Source organism: Haliotis asinina, chromosome 2, assembly GCF_037392515.1.
Source record: "Haliotis asinina isolate JCU_RB_2024 chromosome 2, JCU_Hal_asi_v2, whole genome shotgun sequence".
In the NCBI taxonomy this organism is placed as follows: domain Eukaryota; kingdom Metazoa; phylum Mollusca; class Gastropoda; order Lepetellida; family Haliotidae; genus Haliotis; species Haliotis asinina.
In genome coordinates this window covers 5,328,087-5,350,418 of record NC_090281.1, presented here as the reverse complement: position 1 = coordinate 5,350,418, position 22,332 = coordinate 5,328,087, and the positions used below count along the sequence as shown (strand labels likewise).

At 38.3% G+C, this 22,332-nt stretch overlaps 1 protein-coding gene across 1 annotated transcript in view; it reads right to left on the bottom strand.

Moving 5' to 3' along the window:
• The window catches only part of LOC137274757 (whirlin-like), a 40,142-nt gene extending 18,086 nt beyond the window's left edge, over window positions 1-22,056 (bottom strand). The window contains exons 1-15 of the mRNA XM_067808093.1: window positions 21,994-22,056; window positions 21,092-21,796; window positions 17,429-17,644; window positions 11,491-11,616; window positions 9,544-9,749; window positions 8,905-8,971; window positions 7,954-8,166; window positions 6,664-6,759; window positions 5,798-5,905; window positions 4,463-4,543; window positions 3,650-3,721; window positions 2,849-2,857; window positions 1,768-2,010; window positions 1,369-1,448; window positions 633-659 (exon numbers count right to left, since the gene is read on the bottom strand). Of these exons, the coding sequence (XP_067664194.1) occupies window positions 633-659; window positions 1,369-1,448; window positions 1,768-2,010; window positions 2,849-2,857; window positions 3,650-3,721; window positions 4,463-4,543; window positions 5,798-5,905; window positions 6,664-6,759; window positions 7,954-8,166; window positions 8,905-8,971; window positions 9,544-9,749; window positions 11,491-11,616; window positions 17,429-17,644; window positions 21,092-21,796; window positions 21,994-22,056 (2,312 nt within the window). The remainder of the gene's footprint in view (window positions 1-632; window positions 660-1,368; window positions 1,449-1,767; window positions 2,011-2,848; window positions 2,858-3,649; window positions 3,722-4,462; window positions 4,544-5,797; window positions 5,906-6,663; window positions 6,760-7,953; window positions 8,167-8,904; window positions 8,972-9,543; window positions 9,750-11,490; window positions 11,617-17,428; window positions 17,645-21,091; window positions 21,797-21,993) is intronic.
• Window positions 22,057-22,332: the final 276 nt, after the last annotated feature.

Genomic DNA, 22,332 nt, shown 5'->3' with positions numbered 1-22,332 from the left:
TCAGGTATGCACAGATTGTTGAAATCATGTAAACATGACTTATAAGGGTTTGTGTAAAGAATAAAGTCATAAACTATCAAATTACAAAACAAGATCATTACATCAGTTGTGTTTACTTTAAGTCTTTTGTGTTTTTTTCAATTATAGGTGGTTTGCACCATATGCTTATTACTGATGAAATGTTTTGAACTCAATATATCAATAACCCAGATAAATGGCTCATTCAGGGGAGGTAACAACTGGAAAAAATATGTTCCTTGTGAATCACATTTTCAGTGGATCTCAAATAAACTAAAAGCTATGTAAAGTATGTAATGAACTTGATGTAATGATGATTGGGGACTATGATTTAGTCTCCCAAACAAATGTACCTTGAGACTAGCTTTTGTTAGGTTGTTTTTCAACAGAAACAACAGAGATGAATTCTTTTAGATAATTTTGTTTTGTTTTTTTTAGGGTGGGGGTGTTTATGAGAGAAAAAACATGACTGAACAACCTGCACGAACAGAAATGTGACAAATTCTGTATTTGTGTCTAGCTCAGACAGGTTCCATTTTTTAAGACACAAGTAAACACAACTAGTCTGCTTACTAAGAAATCACAAAAAAGGTAAAAAAAAAACCATATCAAACCTTTTTCTGATTTCCATTCCAAGATGCCTTTAACATTTAAAGACATATTACTCACTTACAAGAAAACAGACTGAAATACTCTATTGAATCACTACAGTAAAAGAGTTCTCTTGAAGCTTCCACTAGGAGGTACAGCACTTGAACATTGAACAAAACACATAATTCTATGTTGACAGTTTCTTAAAAATATAATGAATCTAATGATTTTTTTATTTGAAACATTTAACTTATGAGTAACTTCTCAACACCACTTCAGTGCGGTCACCCGTGAAGGTCCCGGGGTAGAATAGGCCTTCAGCAACCAATGTTTGCCATAAAACGCGATTATGCTTGTCATAAGAGGTGACTAATGGGATCGGGTGGTCAGACTCGCTGACTTGGTTGACACGTCATCGGTTCCCAATTGCGCAGATCAATGTTCATGTTGTTGGTCACTGGATTGTCTGGTCCAGACTCAATTATTTACAGACCACCGCCATATAGCTGGAATATTGCTGAGCATGGCGTAAAACTAAACTCACTCACTCACTCACATCAGTGCGGTTGGGTAGCCTAGTGGTAAAAGTGTTCACTCATCATGCTGGGGGCCTAGGTTCAAATCCTCACACAGGTATAATATGTATCACTGTGATATTGCTGGACTATTGCTTAAAGTGGCATAAAATCCAACTCATTTGCTCACATATCACCACTCCAAATGCTTAGTGATTTCTTTATTGCATATTATGTGACATACCTGTCGGTACTGTTTACTGGAAGACTGTTTAAATGTGTATGAATCTCAACTCCGCTGTCATCACTTGGATTCTCCTCTCCCTGAAACAGGGCGAGAGAAAGAATAGATTAGCCAATAAGTATTTAACATTTCAATCAGTGCTTTGTGAGAAACACTGCTTTAAGACATATGTATGATTTTGTCTGTCAAGACCATGCCATGTATTTCTCGGGTCATGTCAAACATGTCAAACAAACATTATTATTGTTGTTGTTTTGGTGGAATCAAATGGAATAGTATGGAATAGCAAAAACACCTCTGCATCTCTACCCAGAAAACAAAATGGCCAGTCCCCTGAGAAAGTAGTTTCAGCACACACTGAAAGTAGGAATTATTAGGCAATAAAACAATGACCTTCACCTTATGTTTAACTGGAGGAAGATACATCTGAGATGCATGTCTTATTGGGTGATGAACTTGTGCTGTGACGATGTGCTCTTGCTGTGATGCTTTTGATGTCGAAGGAACTGGTTCAGTGTTCAGTGACCTCACAGAAGGCCTTGGAGATTTTGACCTTGACCTTGACCTGTGGATGGTTGACGTTGGCATGTGTAGGTAGGGGCCATGAGACTCTGAATGACTTTGAAAGCTGAGGTTATCTTCCTGAAATATGTCATACAGACAAATGCTGAATACATATGGATTATCACACCACAGAGCAGATAACTGATCTTCCTGTCTAAAACTTTCCAAAACAAGGGATGATTGTATTGGCAGCGTGTATCAATGTCTAATTCAACAGGGGTTTTTAATCAACCTACACATCAGCTAAGAACATAGACAATATCCCCAGGTCCAGTGGTGTTCATCATTCTCACCGTGATATTCCTTGACTATTGCTAGAAGCAGCGTAAAATCTCCCTCTCTCACTAACTCACTCATTACATCCTGCCTGGCAACCTCATTTGCAGATTTTTAGGGTTCTTATCACCTAATTTGTTACAACTCAATAATTTATAACATCTAATAAACTTCATACAGAAATGACTGACATTGATGCACCTCCACCACTTCCTGGAGATAGATCAGCAGTTTGTGGGCAAGGTTCACTTTGCACATGTGTGTACCCATCCTTGATACCTGCGTCTTTATGATTTTCCCAAAATCTAATCATGAGTCACACTGCCGAAACCTTCATAGCTATTACCACCATCTTTGTTGACACTGGCAAGCTCGGTTGTTGTGGCAGCTTAGCTGATTGGCTACTGTGAGAATGCAGAGCATGCAAAGGGAGGTAACAAATTTACCAGACAGAGTCAGAGATGTATTCATGCACAGGCAAATTGGGCTCCGCAGCATTGAGAATATGACAAGTGTTCTTGTATGCAAGCGAAGTGAGCAAAGGTTGGCAATGTACTTCCATCGCTTCGGATCGCCAAATATTTTTCATGTGAAAATAAAATATGACGCCACCATCAAAAGTACACTCCCATTTATTCACTTGGTTGTGCTATATTAACTCATTTGACATATGTTTTATTCAACAATTTAAGTGCCATGCTTGGTATTCAGATCATTCTTCACCTCCATTACCCCTGCCGGAAGCTGGAAGGGGGAATGGAGGCGAAGAATGGTCTGATATACCGTGCATATAGATGCACTTAAATCGTTGAATAAAAAGTATTTCACGTGGGTAATTGTTAAACATCGGGTCGGAAATGTGAGAGCACAACCCAGTGAAGAAATGGGTATATACTTTTGATGCTGGCAATGTTTTATTTTGACATGAAGAATATTTTCCAAACCAAAGCGAAGGAATACAATGTAGACCCTGGAGAAAACTAGGATGGTGTGTACCATGTGTTACATATAACTCAGTCCTGAGACAGACAGAGGAAAAGGAAGGTATTATAATGTAAGGATAACAGCTTCTAAGTTACATTGTGAGCCAAGTTTAGTAATATTCAGCCGTATCACAGAGGGGACACCAGAAATGGGCTTCACACACTGCAACCATGTGGGGAATTGCACCCATGCCCTCGGCATCTTGAGCAAACACTTTAACCATTAGGCTGCCACACAGCCCCTATTATATTATGAAGTATCATACTGTTCTATTTATTCATCAGCTTCTAAATCTAAAATACCAGTCAAACAGATCACAGATCGAGGACATCAATATTACCTCTGTTTTGCCTGTTGTTCACATAAGTACAAGGTAAAGTAATCAATCATCTGTGAATAGTATTTAATATCATCATGTCAGTCAAGATGCCCCTGACCTTCACTCAGCGACACTCACGTCGGGATGTCCGTTCTCTCCATGCAGCTGTTCCAGAGCATCTCGCAGCGATTCCTCCTGTCTCTGTGGGGACTGGCACATACACAGCACTTTATAACTTCTACCATTCATAAAATGTACAAACATCATTTGGCTTGAGAAGATTTGGGCAATAGTATTTAATATCTTAGATGGCAGTAATTTATTATAGGTCCACACAGAGGCAGAGACATCTTTTGTTCTGACTGCTAAAACATTCTTCAGGATTTTACCCATTCAGCATATTCCACATTTTCGTGACATCATAGCTTACCAGCAGTAATGTGACAAAGTGAGGTCATTTCAGCATTAATTAATAGCACAGACTTGTTACAAAATAACAAAATTTGTGCACGACTGAATGAATTGAAATGGATTCTTTGTTTGCTTGATGTTAACATACATATCAGCAACAATACAGCCATAGAACTACAGCTTACACAAGAAAGCCTAAACTATTTGATCCAGTGGTTGATACAGTAAGCAACCCTCCATGTCACCAGGTCACAATGACATGCAGTGAACTATGTCACAGAGACAGACCACCTGTACCATTTAGTCATCCATTATCAACCTCAAACTCTCTCAGGATCTCTTCCAACCTATAGATGAGCTCCATTTGACAAAGCTATGATAGCGCTACAACTGTCTTACCTCCTACACTGAAACATAGACTTAGGATACATGTACCGCTATAATAGCGCTTTGAAACGAGTCCCGGAACATATTTTGATTTCACCCTGGGTACATATTTACACTGACCTACATCACGACCCCTGTGCCAGTGTTACCTACCACATCTCTGTCGAAGTGATCCAGGGGAGAATGTAGCATCATGGGTTCCATCGTCGTCACTGACTGCCGCCGTTCGGATTTCTGTAATATAGACAAGACCATGCAGATTACTGGATAAGCAACGCAACTTTATAAATGCAGAAAACATCACTTGGTTAGGACTAATGCTTTTTATAAAGAATTTAAATTTTATCTTGATTTCACTTTGAATTTCCTTATGACAAACATTCTAATTTTTTAATTTTAAAATGACGTGAACAAAATTGAAAACTCTACACTCTGTTTCACTTTCTGTCTGGTGAAAGAAATCTACTGTATTCTGTGTCCTAAATTCCCTGCTCCAACTTCAAATATCAAAGTATTTTTGTCTACACCTTTTGACCTGTGACAACAAATAAGGAAATATAACATGTATCTGTACCCTCTTGGCAGTTTTCCAGACATTATTAATGTGGGGAAAACAGTGCCATATTTTAAGACTTTATGATAAAGATAATTCTACTGATACTTTTCCAGTTTTCATCTCATCAACAATGAACAAAGGTGAAATGTGAAATATTTACAGAATGTATACAAGTAAAAGGTCATTACGTGTTTGTGGACTTTGGGTTTAGCCAGACACTGAGTACTAGCCCCAATACTCATCATTACTGAGAATCTAGCAAACACGAAGCACTGACTTTCCATTTCTGGTTTGTCAGAGTTATTTATACTGCCTTCATTGTAGCATTTTAGTCAGTATTCAGATGATCAATTTAAGATGTTCATCAATAAAATAATAATTTTGGGTTCATCTATTACAATGAAACAGCTTCATTTCATATACATTGTCACAACAGACTTTCATGAATGGTCCCTCAAAGATTTTACCACACAAGATTCTGTACCAATGTGTCACACTCAGAAAATAAAAGATGTTGTCAATAATAAATTTGTCAGTGATTCCTATTTTTATTGCATAAAATGCATCACCTCAAGTTTCAAATCTGTACATTATTACGGATCAGTGTATAATCAGTTCTTATTCTTGGCTCCCTGGATGTGAGTAAGGTAGGATATGAGGGCTTGACAAAAAGTTCTAGGCCTAGATAACTTCTAGACTGGTGACACCAACTAATCTTAGGAGCGTTGTTGAACAGTGTTCCTCATCAGCATTTCCAGCTATTTTACTCAAACAGATCAACTAGTTCGAAAGCAAAAGGTCCTTGAAGCATACTTGGGTATACATACGAGTACAACTTGAGAGATGTTGAGGGTTGGAGTTCTGATTTTTTACCAGCCCTCATAGTGGGCGGATATATAAGGACAGGTTGAGGACAAGGCTGACTGTGTTACCTCTGATGAGAAGAGCGTCCTCCTGTAACGGTCCTCTAGGTAGGCCTCCGTGCTCTCAAAGGACAACATGGAGAAGGTATCGGGGATCAGAGCACAGTCATCGTTGTCCTGGCAACATACAACAATCATTCAAAACATTTATATACTTTGAGTGACATGTATCATTAGTATGTTTTTAATAATTGTTCACTGCTGAATGGAACAGTAATATCCCAGCTGGACGATGGCTGTCAGTAAATAACTGAATCTGGACCAGACAATCCAGTGAATGATATCATCACATTCAGTCTAACACTGATCTGATGAGTCAATCTGCCAGGTTTACAAGCCTGGGTCCTGATCCACAAAGTGTTTGCAGTACTAACCCATTTGTAAACTTATGGTAAAGTATTGAATTATGACAGATGGTAACATTACAAACTCCTTGAGGATCAGGACCCGGAACCTCTCATCCATTTAGTCCTGGGATCAATTCTCGTCCAAAATCAGTCACAATCATGACTGACATATTGCTCATGTGACCATAAATCTTACCTCACTCACTCACTCTTCCTGGATACCCCACTGATCTGTCAATGGAGTTAGTATTGGATTTGGGGATGACAAGGCTTGTAGACGTTGAGACAAAGTTCTTTTTCATAGTGGAAATATTTCATATCACATCTAGATTATTGCGCTCTCAGAATGGTACATGGTGACAAACTGAAAGCTTGCACTTGCAATTGCCTATATACCTATGCAGAAGTTTGCAGAAGTTTCTAAACAAAAATTAAAAAATTGTGAAATGTAGCACTTAATAAAAGCAGCCTCTGTCTGTTCATAGTCTTTCTGCAACCAGTCTCACTCAGTGTCAGTTGAGCATGTACCCTGATCATCTGAGCTTCTTTCTTGCGGACCAGTCTGTCAAATCTTGACAAGTCTCGGAGGTTGATCAAGGGACGAATTTCAGTCAGTAGAGTAAACTGTTGAGAAAAGGAAAATATCCTCACAAAACGTTTTTGCTCTGCTGATTAAATTTGCTGATTCAGGTAAAGTGTTTCATTGTTTTTACAGTTTATGAAGAAGACAAATGCGGAGTCATGTTGTATAAATCATGGGCCTTATACTTTGGCTTCGTCCTGTCGGCAACTTATCCATTATTTTTAATAAAGAAGATTTGTATGCAATACAAAGACTTTCTCTATACGTATTTCCAATATGTGGTGATGTCAAATCATGTATGGATGCCAAATCATGTCAGATAATTTACAGTATTGACTCAAGATACTAAAAATACCTTGAGACAGTATCAACCATTAGGCCAATCAGATGTTACTATTTCTTGAAATTGCCTAACTTTATAGTAGCCAACACAGATGATACATAAAATCTGTTTTTCTTAATAATTTACGGACGTTTATGTTTTTCTTGTGGTCAATGTTTTTGAGTCCACAAAACCTGGAACTGCCCTTACATAAAGTAACACAAGTATGATATCTATGTGTAAAGTAGTACAAGCAAAATATCTGCACGTTAACAGTCTAAGTAAACTTATCCTCAGTACTTTTCGTTACACTCCACTACCGAGTCTCACAAAACCTCATGGGAGGTCGCATCAGGTGTTACCTTTGAGAATGACCAATCAGAACACACATCACGAAAGTGCGCATTCGAACATACCTTTTGAACTTTTTATCTCAAAAAGGTTCATACCCGAACAATTCCAATTGCTATTTAGCGTACACTCGCTTCTGGGTTGATGCACATGGCATACGTACAACCATGACAATGGTGAGTAAACAGTCGCTGAAAATGGTGTTTTGGGCAATATTCAAGGATGTTATCTTGCGGAAATATTAGGTAATGGTAACCATGTCAACTGAAACCCCAATGCGTATGTACTGCAGGTGAAATAATTGTGTTACATGCAGAATTTTGTTTGTGAAGAGATCTGTGTCAGTGACCTGAATATTTTGAAAGTCCCTCCAATCACTAAATAGTAGCTGTTGCCTGATTGGTTAAATCTATTTAACCGTCTCGCGATTGATTGGACGTTCATTGGTTGCTCAAAGGTTACCTGACGCAACCGTCTACTAGGTTTTGTTAGACTCAGTGGTAGAGTGTAACAAAATACACAGACTAAGTTTACTTAGACTGGTGCGTTAACAATGTCCTACCTTGGCCTGAGTGTTCAGGAGTTCAAACAAAGCAAACACCAGACCATCTGTCCCAATTGTGCCCTTCTGATGTTCACTTAGATAGTACCGCAGAGTTGTCTGCTCTTTGCTATTGAGCAGGATCCTTGCATGTTGTTCAATGACATCTTTCTGAGGCCAGGATGTTGTCGTATTCCGCATCAGTTGCGACCCTGCTCCCTTGCTGAAACCAAGCTGAAGGAAGAATGCACATGTATGTGAATGTCATTTACACTAAGCTTAGCAGTAACACAGTTGCATCACCTTGAGAGCACTCAGATCTACCCATTAAGGTGAGAAAATATCATCCACTTTCATGAGGTTTGGTTAGGAAAAAGTGAAAATTGTTTGTCATAGAAGTTGCAAAACAGCTTTTGGCTAACCTACCTAGTAATATTTGTACATGGATAACAGGAGGTCCACACAGCCTCATGGTGGTGACAATCTACTTGATGAGTGTACACTAGCCAATATGGTGGTGCCAAAATGGAGGGCTGGTTTCAACCCTTACCATTTCAAGCTTCCTTTCAGTCGTTGCAAAGTTGAAGGCACTGACTTAAGCTATTGAGGCAAGCACAGGAATACAAATGTCCATTTTGAAAAAAGTTCTCTGACTGAACATTCAATATGTGAGAAGGTGTCTCATATACAGAAGGCTTGAAATAGTAATGGTGAAGCATTTGGCATGAGCTTGTGAGTATGAGTGAGTTTGGTTTTATGCCACTTTTAGCAATACTCCAGAAATATCAGGACAGGGGACACCAGAAATGGGCTTCATACATTTTGCCCATTTGGGGACTCCAGCCTGGGTCATCGGTGTGATGAGTGAACACCTTAACCACCAGACTACCTAACCTGGGCTAGTGGATATGCTAGGAGTTCAGGATGAGGTCAGCTGACACAGGATGTTCCTGAAGTATCATGTCATCTCACCCGTGAGTGTCCATCCTGGTGGTTCTGCAGGCCGGCCTTGTCCAAACTGCCCATGCTGGATGACAACCTGGAAGCACAACAACACCGGTATACAACCAGGGCTGGAACAATATGACACTCTGTTACAGACCACTAATACCAAGAGGCGCTGAAATGTTCTGAACCCAACTCATTGAGCTGAGTGAGGGAGGGAGTTCAGTTTAGTCTGCTTTTAGAAATATTCCAGTAATATCTCGGCAGTCACATGTGGCCTTCACAAGTACCCATGTGGGGAATCAAACCCAGATCTTTGGCGTAATGAGCAAATGCTTTAACCACTAGGCAACTCCACCGTCCGCAGCTTTGAAGGATGGATAATACATCCATAACAGTTTGTAATAGTTTGCATATGTAGAGCACAAAATCATTTCATGATTACAAATACATTCAAAAAAAAAATACATAATCAAGATCTTATATTTGCAAGTGTCAATTTAGTGACAAGGTATTCTCTGTCAATGAAAACACAGACAACTTCTTCAATGCAATCCTAGTTAGAGTAAGAACTATTCACTCAACACAGTAAACACGAGAGGCTAAATATCATGCTTGATACCTGTCCATTGGAGTGTAATTGTGCCAACCTGAAAAAGATAATACCTTGCATTTATTGATCCCGTCTGATTGGGGAGTCTGTCACGTGGTAACCACTGAGTCTTGTCTATGGTTGTTTTAGCAAATGGCAGCTTCCCAACATCCTTCACCGTAATCATCATGTGCCGTCTGGTCTTCAAGATGCTCACAGCCTCCGAGTGACTGATGTCCAGAAAGCTGCGGCCATTGACATCCAGCACCTGATCTCCCACCTTCAACCGAGCATTTGATGGTATTGTCATCAGCATATTTGATGGTATTGTCATCAGTATGTTTGATGGTATTGTCATCAGTATATTTGATGGTATTGTCATCAGTATATTTGATGGTATTGTCATCAGTATGTTTGATGGTATTGTCATCAGTATATTTGATGGTATTGTCATCAGTATGTTTGATGGTATTGTCATCAGTATGTTTGATGGTTATGTCATCAGCATATTTGATGGTATTGTCATCAGCATGTTTGATGGTATTGTCATCAGTATATTTGATGGTATTGTCATCAGTATATTTGATGGTATTGTCATCAGCATATTTGATGCTCCGTCATCAATAATCATGGAAGTCGAGATTTTCCTCCATTCTCAAACACCAGATACACGTCTTTCTGCTATTCCACTACTTTCACAAAGTTTAGAATTTCACCAAATTGCAAGGAACACCTCTTGTGTTTTAATATTTGTCAGCAGCATACCTGGCAATTCACCACTTTGCCCATGACATGAACATCAAGCGAGAGATCCTTCAGTGCAATAAGAGAAAGATCAAGACGTACCTTCAGTCCACTATGGGTGATCAGTATATCATGAATGTCAGTAAACACACACACTGTGTCACTGAGCAGTTTGTTGCTCGGAAGACAAGACGCATGGATTTCATATAAGACTGTACATAACATAACTGATTTCTCTTCGTATTGGTCTTCATAATTCCCATTGGTTCAAATTATGTTTACATATAAAGTAATCAGAAGCAAGCATTCTAACATTTAATATTTATTCACTACATTCAAAACTATATTTAACACAACATACAACACTACATTCAACACTACATTCAACACTATATTTAACACTATATTTAACACTACATTCAACACTATATTTAACACTATATTTAACACTATATTTAACACTACATTCAACACTACATTCAACACTATATTTAACACTATATTTAACACTACATTCAACACTATATTTAACACTACATTCAACACTATATTTAACACTATATTTAACACTACATTCAACACTATATTTAACACTACATTCAACACTATATTTAACACTATATTTAACACTACATTCAACACTATATTTAACACTACATTCAACACTATATTTAACACTACATTCAACACTATATTTAACAAGTATTATTGGCCTTAAATGATATAATTAGCACTAGTCTTTAGATTTTTCTATATAAGTAACTGTATACTGACAGTTTAAATAAGAAAATGCATAGAAAGTTTGTTTATATATATTTCGATAAAAAGTAAACCAGCTGGTACATAACATTTCATGACCAAATAGAATAGACTTTTGCTGAAAGCTACTTTGTCATTGCTTAAATCTGCTACCATGTCCTGTTGTGCCTACACTTCATTTCTGCACGCCCCTGCTTGGACTTCTTGTATGTATAATTCCATCAAGTCACTTGCATTTATATAAATTACAGGACACAAAAAGCTATGGCAGACTTGTCAGTACTCAAACTGATTAGCTGTTCTGTTTGCTACTGTAAGAGACATCACAGTGAAAATCATTTGTAAACACGAAAGTTTAAGGTTTAAAGTTTTGAGATTCAGATGTAGAAAATGCAAAAGTTAACGACAGATAGGCAAACTCTGATCAATACAACCTTACTAGACAATTAGTCAAGAAAACTGAAACAACCAGAGTCAGTGTTCACAAAATACAAAATAAGAAGATAAGAAAACATTACCTTAATGCCTGCATTCTCTGCCACAGAGAAAGGGTCGATGCCAGACACATAGACACCAAGGCCAAACTCACGACCTCCACGGATCATTAGTCCCAGACATTCACCCTTGTCAACAACTACGTTCACCTGTAAATACATCACAGGCACTTCACAAACCATTTCTGTGGATATATAGAAAATCTCACAAAACATTAAAGCAGCATGTAACACTGTTACTAAAGTTTGGGGGTGGGGTGGGGTGGTGGTGGGGGTGGGGGTGGTGGTGGGTGTGGTGGTGGGTGTGGTGATAGTGATAGTTTTAAAAGTATTATGAAACAAGATGATATTGATAATTTTTTCTGCAACTAAGAACAGTAAGAGAAACATCAGAGGGATTTATTTAGGATTCCAAAAGAGTACCATAGGCACCCAAACAGGGTTTTTTTTTAAAATAATTAAGGCTAAGCATCACTTTTAACAATAATTTTGTTGTGTCTGGATCATCCATTTATCCACCATAAGAATGACTGTGTAAGAAGTAGTGTGACTGAATCTACAAAAATAAAAATGTATTTGTCCCTCACCACTTTTGTTTTCGATCAAAAATTGAAAAAACGGTCCTACCACCCTCGTCACTTTTAAAAAAATGTGTCCGAGAAACATTTAATTTTTCCATGATACCTAAATTAAAAAGTAATTCCACATTGTATTTTTACCACTGATTTGTATCTAAAACTAAGTATAAGAGGGGACATGACATCAATGATACATACATGTCTCTACAAGGATTTCTGATTACCATATATTACCATCGATAAGCCTATCTCCTAGATAAACCAACCCCTAACTTGATCCCTAAAATCAATATCAAAATGGTATGCTCTGTAAATAAGCCTGTCACCCCAATGGGATCAAAATCATGTCCAACACTTTGTACACGCTACTGGGGTTTTTTCCTTCAAAATTCAGTAATATACAGTAGTTGTATATGGACTGACAAGAACTGGAAGGTGTTTATACCTATATTGGAATATTACCTGTTGCTTGTCATGTAACTAGGGTTGAATATCAGACTCTTGGCGGTGTTTGATAAACACCTGATGCCAGAGTCAGTTTGCCTCCTCCTCAAAGTATCCTGGCTCTTTAAAGGTCACATGCAACGTAAAACACAACTTTGCAGATTCTGGTACCTTTCGGTATGCACTTACCGAAACAAATCATAAAAAATGCCAATTCAACGTATAAAGTTGAAAAAAACGCGATGAAAAAAAAGCCCGCGAAATCGGAGTTCAAATGTTTCACTAAATTCCCCCTAGCGCTGGGAGGAAAACTGGTTTCAACAGCTGTGCTGCGCTGCGTCCATAACGCATGCACAGTGAATAGGTTCGCGGAGCTTGAAACAGTTTGTATGCCCAGCGTCTGAGGTCGTGAGCAGTAGTCTAATCTTGGTTGTGTACACAAACAAGTAAATAATCTACTCGTTACATAAAACAACTTGTTGATTGTGGTAAGCAGTCTATGTCACAGAAAAAGCTCAGTGTCTGGCTTATTCACACCTATATGTCTGTCTGCCTGTAAAAGACAACATGCAATACACAGCTTCAATCATTGACCACGTGCAATTTGAACTTAACACCTATCAGACTATACGACATAAAGAAAATAAGTTGATTTATGACTCGTGCACCCGAGTCCTGTGTCTGCCACATTATGTTATTAGGCACGTGTGATACACGTGACATGTTTTTATGTCTGTGGGTTGCAAACAAACTACATTCATTTTTTTCGGATGACTGGATCTGACGGAAACTGGTGCAAACTCTCGTCAGTTTCAAGTCCTGCTTTGTACTTGGACGAATGACAGATTCCAGCCTCGAAGTAGTTTACCATCTCTACTGACATGATTTTGTATTGGATCGAGCGCAAATTCACAGAACATCTATTTTCCAAACCCAATATCTCTATATACATTCTTCATGGATAACGACTTCTTTTCGTGTATATGATTTTGTTTGACAACAGTATATGAATCCATACTGAAACGACGCATCAAGTACACAAAAAGAAGTTGTTATCCATAAAGAATCTTACTTTCTTGTGACTGGCTATACTTCTAAAATGCCCATCAAACAGATCATCTTTCTGTACACACAATGAACCCTCAGCATATCAGCAAATGAAACAGCCAATCGGAAGCCGTCGTTACACTTGAGTGCTATGACTGGGTTCGGTCTCCCGAGGGTTTCGTTTCGGGGGAAGTAAGCCCAAGTACAAAATATTGCACTTTTGAATCGCGATTACACGCTTATAATTGTGTTTATTTGTTTTTTTAAAACAGCAATGTATATTATATGTCATGAATAAGTGATAAATGTGTTTTAATTATGTTTGATTTTTTGGTTGCATGTGACCTTTAAGTAGAGTCAGTGTGCTATCAAAAGCTACCTCAAACAGCTACTCAAGTTATTTGGCATTTCTTCACCCTTAACTTACAGCCTTCAAACGTAGTAATAACCAGTTTGGTTGGCTGACAATGAAATTTCTTCATGCAAATATTCAAAATCATGAACCAAAAGTAATTGAACAATCCACCAACTCTCAATAAATACAAGAAATAGATTCTACATTTTCCACTATTGGTTGATCTGTTTATACGATGTCTTACAGTAGATTTCAGGGACAAAACTGTTCGCAACATAATCAAGATACCAAATATCGATGACAATATTCATTCTTCCTAGAAATAGTGATATATAAGTTCTTAAATAAGAAAATCAGTGTTCCCATTGAGGTAAATGTGCCGTAAGTCAATAAATGCATGACAAGGGCCATAACTCAACTGTCACCAACTGTTTCTGTTTTCAAACTCTGTCCTGTCCAAATTTATGTCCTGAAAACATAAATTTGGTTCCCCTATCTATAATGGTTTTGAGAAACTCTGTCCCCATCATCTCATATGGAAGGATATTGAGCTCACACCTATATCCGCCTGCCTCTTTGTGGCAGGGACAGTAACAGTTATTTTCCACATTAATCAATTCTCCCAAAGTTCAGATTCGATTTGACGATCTGTAGAGTGGAACATTGTATAGGCAGGCAACACATGCAGTAGGGGTTCGTGCTGCTACTGACGAGGCAATGTACAACTATCAGTGACAACCAGCTGTTTCAATTTACATTGATCAGTGAATGCTTGTATCCTCACACAAAACAGTCTGTCAACTAAAACATACCACTAGGTCCTGTAGCTAACATGGACTATAGATGAAAAGTTTAGATACAGCACTTTAGCACAAACATAGAAATTTTCTGGGCTACATCTTCTTTTTATTCTTGAGTACGTTTCCAGGCTTGTTCTGCCATATCGTCAGGTACAACTGAGCAGTAACTCAAATTTTACCTGATGATGGGGCCAGAACAAGCACTGAAAAGTTGTGCTCAAGAATAAAGTGAAAATGTAACACAGAAAAACAGCATCTTCTAAATGCCATCAAACATCTAGCACTTCAGAAGTCTGAAATATAGTGGCACATGTCACACTCCGGAATAGAAAACTACCTTCCTAACCACTTATTAAAATCGGCAAACACCTGAATGTCAAAATACAACACTTACGTCACTTACCAGCTGTGTTAATAAATATTGCAAACTAAATTGAACATTTCATGTACTATCTTCTAAAAAATAAACTTACCTTCATTTAAACAAAATCCAGCATTTTGCCTTGGAAATACAAACTATTTACAAAGATATAGCAATTTATTTAAGGTCAGTAATATCATAAGCAAAGTTTTTGAGTTATGCATATGCAATCTTTGTGCGTGAGCATGGTTTTTTGCCGCTTTTAGCAATATTCCAGCAATATCATGTCAGGGAGACACCTGAAATGGGCTTCACACATTGTACCCATGTGGGGAATCAAACCTGGGTCTTCAGTGTGACGAGTGAACACTTTAACCACTAGGCTACCTCACCACTCCGGAACAAAACATAATACCAATTACACAAGTTCAGACAATATGTTGCCTTAGAAACACAGAAAACACACATCTTTAACGTATTGCTCTTGTGAATGCCTCTGTTTGTAAAACTTTGTTTCAATGGATGCTAGAAAAACATGTTTTGGTGAGAAAACTCTTAATTTGACAGATCAATGTATAGGCTGGTGTTAAGGAAAAAAAAAGAAACACATAATTTCTTGTCAAATAAGCAAAATGTATTTTCATTGTAGAGCAACATTACCTGTTGATTCAACCTTGCTAAATTGAATTTAAACTTGCAGCACATGCTTCCACATGTTAAATCTAGAGTCTAAACTCTATAAATTGTCTGAACACTCTACCACCATCCCACCCCCTCCCAAATCCCTAGCCACAGCAGTGATCATCTTGTGTGTTAATATGGCCAAACTCTCGACCACTATCCACCCCCTCTTACAATCCCTATTCAGACCTGCAAATAGATTAAATGTGAGGGACAATATGCCTGACCCCCTACATGTCTTTTTAGCACTCTCTCCCCAGTGTAGAGATGTGTGATGGTTGCTAGGGGCTCAATTATTTAACATTTCTGGGCTGAAGAGAATTAATTATTAAATTTTAATTACCCACAGGCTGCACAGTGTGTTGATCTCTGCTATAGGGGAATCAGCAGCTTGACCCATTTGTGTGACTTGGAATCATTACATGTGTAGAGATCACTCTCCGAATTCTACATATTCCTTCTAAAATCTTAACCATAATACCAAATAAATCCTGTGCTCAACTATACTGGATCCAAATATATTAACAAATCTCACCCCAATGTATGAGGGGCATGTGACCTTGTTTCTGGAACCATGCCATGCATTACAAAATAAGGAAATATCTTGTAATGCTCAATCTGCACAAATAAATCATAACAACAAGAATATCAGCTTCTAATATTAATGTTTCTTCATGAAGGGAGTCATTAGGTCGTTGATCTCATAAAGGGGAATAACTCTTGGGTGTACTCTGAAGCAGAGACGCCATTGACTATTCATTCACTTACAGATAATTCCTCCTGTATGTACATATATCATAATGTGACTATCAGATGGTTACACAATGATAATTTTGACAATCAGGAGATTCCACAATGCCTATTCCAACAATTAGGTCATTACACAATGTTCTGACAATCGGGTGATTATGAAATGATAATTGTGACACTTTGTGATAACACAATAAACATTCTGACAATCAGGTCATTACACAATGCCAATTCTGTCAAGGTGATGACACAATGCCTATTCCGACAAATAGGTCATTAGACGATTCCTGTTCCAACTATCAGGTGATTACACAATACCTACTCTCACAATCAAGTGATTGCACAATGCCTACTCTCACTATCAGCTGATTACACGTTGCCTATTCTGACAATTACGCAACTACACAATGCCAGGTCTGAGAATCAGGTGATAATTCAGACAATTTGCGCTTACACAGTAGTGTTCCTAAAATAATTACACAATCTCTTAATGAAGGTACCATTTTTTTACAAATGCTGAGCTGAGGGAAACAATGGTCATTTTGAAACTAAACTCAGCATAAAATAGTGAGTTCGCAAAAATAGTAGTGCAGTGCGATTACAAACTCTGACAATTATGTATGGCTTTTTGCAGGTTTTGAGAGTAAGAGGTCTCCAGTAAGTACTAAAAGTTTCATGTAGTACTTTTTAATTTAAGAACGGTATCAGCTCTTATTTGTGCTTTGGTACTGACTTAGCTGTTGTGACATTATGAGAGTGAGAACACAGTTTTGGCCACTTACTCAAATTAAAAAAAAATGATAGAACATACAATGTCATTGTGTAACAATAGGATGACTCGTGCTGTTCATAGTGTTTAATGCACATGATAAAATGTGTACACTGTGACATGAAAAAGAATCCAAACTGATTGTGCAGAGCTTGGAGTAGTTGAGAGAACCACTACCTTCCGTTCATCACTCCCTTTCAGAAGCATCAGCCCACTTCTACTCCGCAGACTGCCCACCTCCTGATGGGGACCCATGTGCTCCAGTTCTGGGGGCGGGGACACTGCCCTACCCCGGGGATCCACCCAGCTATAGGCCTGGTGTACCACATGGGTACCTGGGATCCTGCCCACACGGCAGATACACAGCTCCAGACGCTTCGCTGCACGGATAATCTAGGGAAGATAATCACAAGTTTTCATCTTTAAATGGCCTACATTGAGCACAATGCATTATTTGGTACTTATTTAATGCTGGATTCAGCAATATTCCAGCTATATGATGGCAGTCTGATAATAAAGCAACCAGTCCATTGATCAACAGCATCTATGCAGTTGAAATACAATGTCACACGTCATCAAGTCAGTAAGGCTGATGACCCAATCCTGCTAGCCCCTTCGTACCAGAAGCATGGGTTGCTGAAGACCAATCCTAACTACGATTTTCATGGGTCCTGAGCTCACTTAACTAAACCTAGCAATATCTGTCTAGCAAGAATATGGAAAATAAATTAAAAAACAAATCCAACACAAGTCTAAAATGATTTGAAACATCTGAATTGCCAAGCCTGAATATAAGAATGGTTCTACTCTAAGTCTGGATGTATTTTGTAATCTGTACATGACTATACTTAATCATGGTCACTACTTTTTTTGGTACTAAACATTCATTCATGAACCCCAAGATGTTTGTACTCAATAAAAATAGTTGATGTTTCTGAGGTGGCCTAGAGAGTGGATATTGCACCCATGGATTTGTCAGTCTTGCTGTCTGAAGCAGGTAAATCAGTGGTTGATGTAATGAGCATGCTTTACATTCCTAATAACATTACACAACCAGGTACTTAGGCTGACCACCTATAATCAACTTTAATTCCACCTTACCAGCATAGTGTGCACTGGACCTATTTTTTACTAACAGTTGTATTATCTGAATCACTGTTGAATTACAGGTAGCTGATTGTTAACTCTGTTTCTTATGAGACAAAAACACAAGATTATTGCAATCTCAGAAGGTTGATGTGGGGGGTATACTAACAGTTTCATATTTTATAGCATGACTTGTTTTCAAAAAATGTATGATATTTAAATTCATTCTTAATTTTTAGATATTTTTACCAACTGGTAAATAGATCAATAAAGAGTGCAGTAAGTGTAATTGGTAATGAACTTGGCAAGAAATTTTCCACATTCTGTGTCATAAAGACAACAGTTTGTATCCACTAAATTGAGTCTTGCACAATCAGGGTTTGTGTTTTTCTGTGAACAAATATTTATCATGAATAATGTACAGTTTAACTAATTAACAAATGATTTTTTCGTATTTTACTGTTCATGCAAATTAGGAAGATAAGGAATCATGAGCAAGTTTCAAATTCATAACACAATATATTATTACACTTCCCTCCTTCATCACTGGGGCGGTGGGGTAGCCTAGTGGTTAAAGTGTTCAGTCATCTTGCCAAAGACCCAGGTTTGATTCCTCATATACGGACAATGTGTAAAGTCCATTTCCTGCAATATTGCTGGAATATTACTAAAAGAGGTGTACCAGCAAACTTACACTCAAATTCACTTAACGCACATCATGGTGTTGTCTCCTAGTCTCCCAGTGCATACAGATGAACATGTATCTGAATCTGCATAATCCCACCCATATTGCTGGGAGTGAGTGAGTGAGTGAGTGAGTGAGTGAGTGAGTGAGTGAGTGAGTGAGTGAGTGAGTGAGTGAGTGAGTGAGTGAGTGAGTGAGTGAGTGAGTGAGTGAGTGAGTGAGTGAGTGAGAGTGAGTGAGTGCCACCATAACCACTAGACTAACCCAAAGATCCTTGTATAAAATAAGATTTCAAAAAGAATTATAATCATCTTTGGGAAGATATCGATAAGGAAAGATCTGGATGAAAATGTAATGATGTATTGTGACATTAGAAAAAAGTTTGACAGAATGTCTGTGAGGGCAGCAGGTACAGATGTGTATAACATGGCACAGCTGTCCCGGATGAGCGTACTCTTTGGCTTGTTTTAATATAGCTGACAGCAGCTCACTGCATCATGCAACCCATACCATGCACACACTGGATATTTGGGGGTGGGGCTCAACTCTTTTTGAAATAATTTCAATTCATTCTAACGTAATGAGAAACTTAATTTTATTCTGAGCTTTAAAAGAGAAGAACATAGATTGATGAACATAACTAATGTCTTGAAGTATATGGTTTGAGACAAAAAAATATGTGTTAGAAGATGCCTCTGTTCTGAAGCATTGAATCCACACATTTTCTGACTTACAACTAAAATTCCAGGGGCCTACATGGCCGCGTTCCTCAAAACAAAAGTCATTAATCTATCGTAAGGTTTACTATGATCATTTTACAGAAATGGGGGCCTAATCCAGAAAAGTGTTTGTGCCATTACAAGCTTACAAATATTTTATCGCTACTAGCACATTACAGATCCGCCATCTAACAGGGTATTAAATAGTCAATAGGACTGCGCGGTATTACCAGTATACCAGCTTAAAGAAATATGCCTTTAAAAAAATACATATTGGAATACGTTTCTCAGAGAACACTAGGATATTTATATCTTCATTCATATTACTAATTGTATAACAAAGAAAAAAGAAACCCTGACTTAGCAACCGAAAGTTGAGAATGCTGTTATCAGAGCCATTACATAAAGAATAGGATTGACATGCACAATTAGTGTGGCCTACTGTCAAACACTTTAGCCTCCAGTATATCCAATATACCTGAATTGCAATATATTCCAATACAATTTATTTGCCAATACACAGCCCTAATAGTCAGTCTTTGAAATCTTAACACATTTTTGTCCTATCATTTGACTCAAAGTGAATTGGTCGAAGGATTATATCATTATACAATGGTGATGTAACTTATCATTTTATGAAATCGCAACTATATACTGCCCATTTGTAGTTTGTGATGTGAAAAAAACAAATATTAAAACCAAACCCAAGTGTCTCAAGCCTGAGAGCTGATACATTTGACAACAAAAGGCACTTGTGTGAGTCTGTTTATCATGTACAATTAGGCTCTCAAGTATTTCAGTAAGTGTTCAATCAGTGATAAACAGTATCATGAGTCAGTACACTCAAGCTAACAAGGTCACATGGCTGAAGAATAGAATAGTAATAAGGGCATTTGTAACGTGCTGAATGCAACACCAGATGGGCATGCTCAAAGCACTACAATCTGATTATTATTATCCTGCATAACTTAAGTTGAGAAGCAATAGAAGGTTAATAGCAACATGACTTTATCCTCCCGGGTACCCATTTTCTGGTGGGTGAACAGAGGCAATTTTGAACAAACTCACTTGCCTGACCACATGTATCATGGGCTTCCCTGTTGGGGTCAGGAGTCAAGCTGCCAAACATGGTCACCCATCCAAGCACTGTCCACGCCCAACAGTTGCTTTATTTCACCTGATTGTGACTTGAGCTCTATGCACTGGGCCACATGCAACCAGATTAGTGATGTCCTGGTCAGCAAAGATGTAACTTCATTGTAAGGATATCTCCTAGGTGATACTGTTTGATCTCACCCCAAAAAAATCACCCATGACAACCAGATTAAGAAAATCAAAAGCATGACCTACCCTAGCAGCCTCCTCATGTGAGATCTTCTCAAATGAAATGTCATTGGCTTCTGTAATGAGGTCCCCTGCCTTGAGACCCTCACTGTCTGCAGGCCCATCCTCATCTACCGCTGACACGTAGATTCCAAGGCCGTATTCCACACCACCTCGTATTGTGAACCCAAAACCATCTTCCTCGTCAGCTGGTGGACCAATGTTAATCTGTAATGCTTCACCCTTAACTTCAGATTTGGAGAGTGGTCCAAGGCCATTGACCTTGGATATTGCATGTCGAGGTCGCTCTCGGAGACTCCCATGAAGACTTGGAGTTCTGCTGTGTTGTTTCTTATACACAGCAATGTCCGCTGCATGGGGCCGATAGAGAACAGGACGAGGGAGAGTACTGTAGCGTTTACCTCCCTTTGTTAGTAACTCAAACGCCTGGATATCAGACCGTGGAATGACACGTTTAACAAGTGGGAATAGCTGTCGTTTCTGGGGTGAGTTAAGTATTTTTCGTAATGTATTCACAAATTCAAAAACATCTCGTTGGTTGTTGTACAGATTTAGGGCATCGATGAAGGTGCTGACTTCCTGTTGATCCAGATGCACAGTCAGGGCCTCGTGGAGCCGACGCACGTTTACAGACATCGTTTTGTGTCGTGGGATTGACTCGACTTTACGCCGCTGAGTTGTTGTCATCTTTAGACTCCCCATGAGTAATATCTACATCTTCAGTGATGGCGTGTCTGAAAGTAAAAATTCCATAGATAAAAGAGCAAAATAGTTGCTACTTTTACATTCTTTTCCACAAATATCCTGAAATTAGTAATATTCCAAAGGTATCACACAAAAGCCTGAAGAAACTTAAATTGGATGCTGTGGTGACACTGCCTGGAAAGACACCCAGTGAAAGAAGTCACCAAATAGACCAGGTGATGCACTCGGCCTCCTCGTTGACCATCAAGTGCTGGGAAAGTATTCATACTTGAGCCTGCGATTCATTATCCCACCTGACTCAGGTTAAAATGTTCAAAGAGACAACACATGAAAAACAAGTCAGGAATAATAATCAGTGAAATTGTTAAACACTGTTATTTTATGAGATGATAAGTGTAGCAGGATTAATTAAAAATATTTACATTAATGTTTTCACGCGAAAGATAGTGAGGCACGACTGCTATAAGCACAGACAAGTTATAACAAATCAATACACGACCTGACTCATACATTTAGACCATGATTTCTGAGTAATGTGTCCC